This window comes from Colobus angolensis, unplaced genomic scaffold (assembly GCF_000951035.1).
Source record: "Colobus angolensis palliatus isolate OR3802 unplaced genomic scaffold, Cang.pa_1.0 Scaffold24, whole genome shotgun sequence".
NCBI classification, from domain to species: domain Eukaryota; kingdom Metazoa; phylum Chordata; class Mammalia; order Primates; family Cercopithecidae; genus Colobus; species Colobus angolensis.
Genome location: NW_012115599.1, coordinates 2,876,302 through 2,885,074, shown reverse-complemented (window position 1 = coordinate 2,885,074; position 8,773 = coordinate 2,876,302). Strand labels below are relative to the sequence as shown.

The window sequence follows — 8,773 nt, the reverse complement described above, 5'->3', positions numbered from 1 at the left end:
AAAAAAAAAAAAAAAAAAAGAAAAAGAAAGAAAGAGCTCCCTCCAAAGGCAGCAGCAGCCAGCATGGAGGCAGAGACCTCACCGTCCTCAGACAGGAATCTGGCCCCTCCTCTGGACATGGCCCCCCCGACGTGATAAGGACTCTGCAAAGCCAAGGGGTCTAGGCTGCCAGAAGCCTGTGCCCACCTTCGAGACCACCCATCCCTGCCACCAAAATGTCCAGTTTCAGAATTCCCTGCCAAATGGCCCTGAGCCCACATCCAGCACCCGTCTGGGCCTCTCCAGGGTCAGTCCTCCCAAGGGCAGACCACAGACATTATTCAGCACTCCAGGCCCAAGAAGCAGCCAATGCGGGGTTATTTGCAGAGTGGCAACAGGCTGGGGCAGCCACACACATGTGGGTCAGAGCCAGGGTGGGCCATGAGCCAGAGGCTTCCATTTTTTCTCTTGCCCCAAGCCCTCTAGGTGTTACAGTTTAGACCTGGGGCAGAGACACCTTTAAAACACCGGTTTCTTCACCTTGGAACCACCTGGTGAGCTTTAAAAACTAGTAGAGTCTGGGTTCCAGGCTCCCCCGTGCTGAGTTTATTGGTCCAAGGTGAGAAGTGAACTAGGGTCTTAAAGCTCCCCAGGTTCTCACGGGCAGCCAGGGTCAAGAGGTGCTGCCATAGAGACAGTGCCATGGCCCAGGTCAGAGAGAACAAAGGAAGAGAGGAGGGTCTGCTCTAGGGAGCGGGGAGAGGGGCTCCTGCATAGGTGAGTGGAGGCGGCCATGATGGAAGAGGGAACATGGGAAGCCTCTGTTTGGAGGACAGAGCTGCACATGTGGGGTGTGGGGTGTTTTTTCAGATATCCATGGGGAGATGTCTAGCAGGCAGGTGGATACGTGGCCTGGATCTCAGTTCAGACTCCTGGGCCTGAGGTAGAGTTGGAATTACCAGCACATAAATGGTGGCTGAGGCCATGAACTGGACTTTGAGCCAAGGGCATGTGGGCCAAGAGGAGAACATCAGTTGTACCCCCAAACTCCATCCTCTGTCTGTCAATCCATTCCTCCGTCCTAGGCCAGAGTCAGTTTAGCAGTAGAGGGGCCTCCATAATTTGGGGGACCAGAGTCCCTAATCAGTTGGTCTAGAGCAGGCTGGTTGTGGGGAGACCCTAACAACAATCTGCTCTTCTTTCCCTCCTGCTCCACCCTCACACCCTGCCCCACCCCATCCACCACCTGCCCCACCCATGCCCTTCCTCTCCTCTCCTCCTCCCTCCTGTCCCCACTTTGCTTCGCCTGTCCCATTTCCCTCCTTGACAACCCCTCCCCCACCCCAAGGTGAAGGTCTGGTTCCAGAACCGCCGCACCAAGCAGAAGAAAGACCAGAGCAGAGACCTGGAGAAGCGGGCGTCCTCCTCAGCCTCCGAGGCCTTTGCCACCTCCAACATTCTGCGGCTGCTGGAGCAAGGCCGGCTGCTCTCTGTACCCAGGGCCCCCAGCCTCCTGGCGCTGACCCCTAGCCTGCCAGGCCTACCAGCCAGCCACAGGGGCACCTCCTTAGGTCACCCCAGGAACTCCTCCCCACGCCTCAACCCGCTGCCCTCGGCCTCGGCTTCCCCCCCGCTGCCGCCCCCTCTGCCAGCTGTCTGCTTTTCCTCGGCCCCACTGCTGGACCTGCCTGCCGGCTACGAACTGGGTTCCTCGGCCTTCGAGCCATACAGCTGGCTAGAACGCAAAGTGGGCAGCGCCGGCAGCGGCAAGAAAGCTAACACTTAAGGCTCCTACCCTGTGACACTGAGTCCTGAGCACAGCACCTTCCCAGCCTCCTGTGCCCCAGCGGACTGCACTGAGCAGGCCCCGGAGAGGAGGGGCAGCAGCCACACACTCCTCCCCACCTGCCCCCCAGCTCAGAGACTCAAGACCAAATGGCCTTGGTCCCGCAGCTTGTGTGTGTGAGTGGTGTGCGTGTGTGTGTCTCTCACTGAAATAAAAGGAAAACAATGACAAGAAGGGAAACAGCACCCACAGCACAACTCCTTACCCCTCAATCCCTTCTATCCCTCTTGTCACTGGACGGGAAAATGGGCTTAGAGTCAGAGGGACCTCAGATGGGAGGAGGCAGAAACTGGGATTCTGGGGGTCAGGGGACTCACATGTGTGGGTCAGCAGGCACCTGATTCCCACTCGATAGAGGCCCATGGCACCAACATGAATTCTTTGGTTAAATGTTGCCCTTTACAAACTCTCTTTCAAACATAAAAAATACTTGAGAGAGGGAAACATTGTCACGTTGAAGAGGGTGAATGATGAAAGGTGAGACCAGGTCGAGAGAGAGGGAGAGAGGGCATCAAAGGTAAACGCAAGCAAGAGTCCAGGTGTTCAGAGTGGGCCTACCCATAACAGACTGCAACATGAAACCCTTTAGAATATATATATACACAGCCTGGCCAACACAGTGAAACCCCATCTCCACGAAACATGCAAAAACTAGCTGGGCGTGGTGGCAGGCACCTGTAATCTCAGCCACTCAAGAGGGTGAGGCAGGAGAATCGCTTGAACCCAGGAGGCAGAGGCTGCAGTGAGCTGAAATCATGCCTCTGCACTCCAGCCTGACAACAGAGGGAGACTCTGTCTCAAAATATATATATATAATGTATATATTTTATATTGCTCAAACAATATAAAATTTTTAAAAGTTAAATAAAAGAGTCTTGCTCAAGACTCTTTTATTTAACTTTTTATTTTGTAGTAATTGTAGATTTACAGGAAGCTGCAGAGATAGGACAGAGAAGTTCCCTCCATTGGCAGGAACTCAATAGTATGAGACATATAAGCTTCATCTTCCCTAACTATAGTACAATATCAAAACCAGGAAATTGACATTGGTACCATGTGTGTGCATAGTGCCATGTCATTTTATAGATTCATGGACTCACCACTGCAATCCAGATGCAGACCTGTTCCATCACCACGAAGATCTTCCTCGTGCTGCTCCTTGGTGGTCACACCCACCCCTGCCCTCCACGGGACAGTTCTTTGAAAGGATGGGCATTACGAGACAGGAACCAGAGACCTGAAATGGGTCCTCAGGCGGGAGGATGCGGGGTCAGATTTTGACTCTGTGAACAGAAATAACGAGCACAGTTTCCTCCAGTCTGCTCTGAGAAACATAGTAGCTACTGCTTTGGTTTCAAATTGGCTGTCCTGAGTCACCTGGAGTGGGTGCTTGGGGACAGTGATCCCTAGACAAACATACTTCCGCCCTTCCCTCTGCTCAGTGGTATGGTTTGGGGAGGAGCTTAGAAATGCAGAAATCCTGAGTCTAGAATGAGGCATGGGGGTGATCGGAAGACCTTGGGTTGGGCAGGTCCAGCTACCACCCAGGGTCCACCCTGCCTTGCCCAGTGGACCTGTACCACACTCCACTCACCAGGAGAAAGCACAACTCTTAGTTTCATGACACAAAGAGAGTTCTTGGGAAGCAGCGGCAAGGTCTTGGGTGGAACCCAGGCCAGGCTGTGCACATAGCTTGATTTATAACTCCAGGTATTTAGTTATACAGTACAGGGACCTCTATTTTACTTTCTGACCTGGACTGGAAAGGTCAGGGCAAGCCTGCTGTATGGAACTCTGGAGGTGAATGTGAGAAGATGAGACCTGGTTCTACGATCAGATGGAGAGAGACCAGCCCTCGTTCTCAAGATCTCTCAATAATATGAGACAGACAGGCTTCAGGAGACCCAGGTCTGTGGGTGGAGACACAGGCTCGGCTTTTGGGGGCTCACAGCCCAGCAGCAGGGACAAGAGAGGCCTCTCCTAAAGGGCATGACTTAGGAAAGAGGCTAGATGTTTAGCAAATCTTGGCTGCTAGAGGATCCAGAGAAGGCTTCATGCAGGAGGCAGCACTGAGGCTGCCCAGGAAATAATTCTCTACAGATGTTCAAAAAGATGACGATGGAATTGTGGGGGGGAAGAAGTATCCAGGTATAGTCAGGGCAAGGAGTGCAGGGTGAGGTCAGGTTGCGAGAACAGTGAAGAGAGGGCAGCCTGCCAGAAGTTGGGTGTGGAGAGACCAGAAAGAGCTGTGCTGAGGGACGAGTGTGGGAATGTTGACAGCACCTGAAGGTCCGGGGGAGGAATTGAATTCACACAGTTTGGGGTTGGCGGGGAGGGACCACCTAGCACAGAAGCAGGAAAAAGCCAGCCCTCCCCTCTGCCCTTCTCCCTCCACATCCTGCAGCTCCCAGGTGACGGGGGCCCCTCCCAGACCTGCACAACTCAGTGTGGGGAAAGCTTGGGAGCCAGAGCCTGAGGCTTCCTTGTTTACTGTCAACCTAGAGGAGGAAGAGAGGGAGGAGAGGGGAGAAGGGAGGGGTGGCCGCAGGGGAAGGCTGAGCGGCTTTCTCCAGCTCCAGCTGGACCTGAGGTCTCAGAGCTGCCACCAGCAGCAGGCTCAGGCACTGGGCTCCCAGCCGGGCACCGCACCATGGCCATGGAGATAGACAGCAGGCCTGGAGGGCTCCCTGGCAGTGACTGCAACCTAGGCGCAGTCCGAGAGCACATGCAGGTGGTCACCCGAAACTACATCACCCACCCCCGTGTCAGTGAGTAGCCCCTCCACCGTGGTGGGTGAGGACAGGGTGGGGAGCTGGGGTGGGCTGCCAGATTCCCTGGCTCTGCTTCTTGCCTCAGAAAAGGAGGAGGACCCAAGACCTGGGGAGACTTGGAGGGCTCTCTGTCCCGCAGAGTGACACGGTGGGGCCACCTGAACCAGGGGCCACCTCTGCAGGTGAGGGGTTGCAGGTCCCCAGCCCAGCCTACCCCAGAAGACAGGGCTGGGGAATAGCTGTCATCAGCCCAATCCTGCCATAACACCCCAAGTCCAGAGACAGCTTCCAGTTGCCCCTGAGAGTGGGGTGTGCTGTGCACCTGCTTTTGTGTAAACGTGCCTGTGTGAGGAGTGTGCACCCTAGCACTCAGCGTGAGGCGGGGTGTGATTAAGTGTACTTGGAGTGGTGTGTGTGGCAGTGTAGAGTGTCAGCACTCTCAGCCTGAGGAAATAGGTGCCTTGTGTGCGTCACATCAATGGGTGCATGTCGTGTTCTGCTCCCGACTGGGGAGGTGCCTGTGTGCATAAGTAGGTAGGAGCATGTATCTAGGGGATACTCCCACCTTCACTTGGGGTAAGGAAATGTGTGCAGCATGCTTATGCACTCAGGGCAAAGGTGTGTGTGTGTGCACTTAGGTGTGATGTACGTGTGTGCATGTGCGCTTACGGAGAGAGCACGTGTGTGTGTGTTCCAGCAGGGTCATATACCTGAGTATGGTGAGAGTGTGTACAGCTGGGATAAGAACGAGTATCCAGGTTTGAGGCATGGAAGTGTCCACAGGTGCTGGGATGTACCCTTGTCAATTTCAGAGGGGAGGCCTTATGTGTGGCTCCTGTGCCTGTCCTGCAAGGGTGGCCCAGATGTCTGGGGCAAGGTCCAGAGGATCAAAGGGAACCCCTGCATCTCCTTGTCCAAGGTCACTCTCCCTGGCTTGGTGAATTCTCAGGCCGCCCTGCTCACTGGAGTAAACCAGCGTGGCCCGCCACAGCTATGCAGAGCCAGAGGCTCACTGGAGTAAACCAGCGTGGCCGCCACAGCTATGCAGAGCCAGAGGCTCCTAACAGGGAGTGTGATGTGAGGGGAAGTGAGCCTGACATAGCCACCCCACCTCCCTCTGTTCCTCTGTTACTATCCAGGCCAGGAGAGGAGGTGACCTGAACTCAGAGGGTAGCTGAGGGGTGAAATCAGAGCAAAGGGGCCCAGGGGCGCATGGGAGGAGAGCCCTGGGGTGTGGGGCACCTCCTGAGGCCTGAGGCAGGTGCTGAGGGTGGAGCACATTCCAGCTAAGAAGAAATGGTGAGAATGGGGTGGGTCAGATTTCTCAAGGAAGGCCTGTAGGCCCTGCCCCATGGAGGTTGGGGCAGGATAGGAGGTCCAGATTCTCCCTAGACCGAAGTTAGGGTCACCTAGGCCCAAAAATATGCAGTGACTGGACCCTCTTGGGTCCAGAGCCCAGGCCTGGAACCCTAAGCTAGGATGTGTGACTCTTGCCAGTCTGTTGTGATGAGCCCCACTCCCTGCAGGCCATCCCTCCTCCCTGTGGGCACTGGGGAGCCGCTGGGTGCTGAGTGTGGTGTGTGATCTGCACCTTCATGCTCTGCTTTCCTTCTTCCTGGAATGTGCTCCCACCTCCTGATGCCCAGGGACCCTATAGATAACATCTAACCCCACACTCCTCTGGGCAGGATGGCTCAAACCTGGAACCACCTCCTGTCAGCTCCTTCCCACCCAGCCCCTTATTTATAGTCAACATTCCCTGGAGGTTCTGACCCAGGCTGGAACCCAGGGGTGGCACTGACCCCCCCGCCACCCCACGTTTGCATGCCTCCCTCGATGCTGGCTGTATATGGCCTCCACCCAGGAAAATGTGTTCACACCCAACAACCCAACAGGGACCCAGAGCAAAGGTCAGTGCAGGGGAGCCCCTCTAGGCTCTGCTCCCTCCTAGCACCTTTACTTTTGCTGCCTATCAAGTGTCTCCACAGGATGCACGGGACCAGCCTCAGCCCAGCCCAGATGCCCTCCCACCCCCAGGGGCATGCTCAGGTTCCTCGGTGTGTCCCTTCATCCGCAGTGTCTCCCAATCCCTTCCCCACCCCACTCGCTTCCTCCTCAGGCTCTGAGGGTGGGAGGGGTGGGGGTGGGGTTCTCCCTGAGGCCTGTGGACAGGTGCAGGGCTGGCAAGGGTTTGAAAATGTAGGGCTGCACCCTCAGTACACTGGAGGCAGGGTTGCTCTATCCCTCTCCACCTGTCTCCTCCCCAGCCTGGCCTCCTACCCTGGGTCTGTAAGCACTCCCAGACAGGAGAACTCTGGGAGAAAAGCTGGGGAGCGGGGAGCTAAGGGCAAGGAGGCCCCAGGGCTCGCTCGGCCACGGCCACGGGTGGAGATGAGTCCAGGTGACTTAAGAGGCATTCCCTTCCCCGGGGAGGTGGCCTAAAGAGGCCTGAGACTTTAAGGGTGATTTCACTGCAGTGGCTGAGAGAGGACTGGCCAGAAAGGAGGAGATACCAGAAAGGGTGGAGGAGCTAGAATTGTTCCCCAAGGGCCTTGGCTCCCAGCAGGGGAGGAGGTATCCTGGAGCTTCATCTGTTTGGGCAGAAGATGTTGGGCTTGGCAGGTGGAGGTGCCCAGCAGGAGCAAAGGTCAGGAAGGACAAGCTGGCAGCCTGGTTGGAGGGATGAAGCCAGGTCAGATCCCCGCAGATCCCCCAGGAGCTTGAGTGCCAAACCACTGGCTTTGCTTCCCCTCCTCGGTTTCCTCAACTGGAAGGGGAAGGAGTTACACGGAGAGAGTCCCAACAAGCAGGGTCTTGGACTGAAGAGCCCTCCGCTTCCAGCCCCTGACCTCCCTCCGCTAATTCCTCCAGCGGGATCGGGGAGGAGGTGCGGGACCTGCTGCCCTGGGCTTGCCCCCACCCTGGCCTCACGCATGGGCGCCTGTCTCAGCCCTCTCCCAGGACGCTGCAGGTGTGGCTGGGCCAGCGCTAATTAGTGGGCCGCGCAGGAGCCCCGCTGAGCCTTTGACAGAAAAGGCGGTAGGGAGGTGGGGGCAGGGAGGCGCTCCACCAGCCAGAAGTCCGGAGCACAACCCAAAGTGTCAGCTAGGACAATGGAGAGGGGGTGGGCCGGGCAGCTGGAGGGAGTGTCGGCAAAGTCTCTGGAAGGCCCATGGAAGGAGCACCCCTCGAATCTTCTGATCCAGCCCTCTGCCTGCGGCAATGCACCCGCTTCCTTCTCCAGGGTCCGGGGGAACATCCCAGGGTTGCAGAGTGGCCATAATCGCTGAGCGCTGCAGGATACCGTCCTGAAATGTGGCGCGTCCTATGAGAAACTAGCCCACTTTCTGGGCCTCGTTTTGCCACTCCATGCAAGGGACACATGGAGGTGGAGGCTGCAGTATACAAACAAAAGGACCGGCTTGCAGTCAAGGACACCTCTGTTGCTCAGCCCCCATTTTGGCTGTGTCCAAACCAAACAGCCTAGAAGAAAAGATCAGGCTGGCCTAACAGCGGAGGGGCTCTAAGACACCTGACGGGAGAGACATCATCCCTCTAGGGTCCCTGTCTATAATACTGTGGGGCAGCAGTGGGGAGAGGACCCAGTGGGCTGCAGTAGTCAGTCAAGGGCAAGGCCTTGAAGGATGTGCATAGTCCAGTGCTGAACAGAAACAGCCGCCTAAGTGGATTATCTGCAATGAAGGGTCCAGGCTATGAAGCAATGTGTTCACGCAGAGCCAGGCCTGGAAGCTGCAAGAAGCCCAGGAAGGCAACTCACAGCTGAGGCTGATGTGCTAAGATGTTGAGCTTTGATATCTCACCCTGATCACCCGAGTGGCCTGGCCAGGGAAGGCATCTGACTCCCAGAGGGCCTGCAGCAAGTACTTTGCAGCTGCCTCTAGGCCTCTTCCAGCCCAGCCCCTCCTCCAGAGGGAAGGCCTGTGTGGATCCCCTAATCCTCTGTCCCCCATCACCACTCTGCTGCTGCCCCCACTCCCAGGTGGAGCTGCTGGATGTCAGGGTTAATGGGGATTCTACATGACAGGGGCTGTGAAGTGGGGGAGCAGCTGTGAAAGAAGGGCGGAAGTTGAAAGACTTGTCTCCGGAGGCAGTGGAATTAGAAATGATTCCCTGGACTTTTCTGGTCCTTGGGCCCCATCCCCTCCCACACCCCCCC

At 56.5% G+C, this 8,773-nt stretch overlaps 2 protein-coding genes across 3 annotated transcripts in view; both read left to right on the top strand.

Annotated features, from left to right (window-relative positions):
- VAX2 (ventral anterior homeobox 2) overlaps positions 1–2,005 on the top strand; it is a 33,908-nt gene extending 31,903 nt beyond the window's left edge. Inside the window, exon 3 of the mRNA XM_011945215.1 lies at positions 1,328–2,005. Coding sequence (XP_011800605.1) covers positions 1,328–1,765 — 438 coding nt within the window. The 3' untranslated portion in view covers positions 1,766–2,005. The remainder of the gene's footprint in view (positions 1–1,327) is intronic.
- A 2,388-nt stretch (positions 2,006–4,393) lies between these two features.
- ATP6V1B1 (ATPase, H+ transporting, lysosomal 56/58kDa, V1 subunit B1) overlaps positions 4,394–8,773 on the top strand; it is a 28,564-nt gene continuing 24,184 nt past the window's right edge. For both annotated transcript variants that reach the window (XM_011945214.1, XM_011945213.1), the window contains exon 1: positions 4,394–4,593. In XM_011945214.1, the coding sequence (XP_011800604.1) occupies positions 4,476–4,593 (118 nt within the window). In that variant the 5' untranslated portion in view covers positions 4,394–4,475. The remainder of the gene's footprint in view (positions 4,594–8,773) is intronic.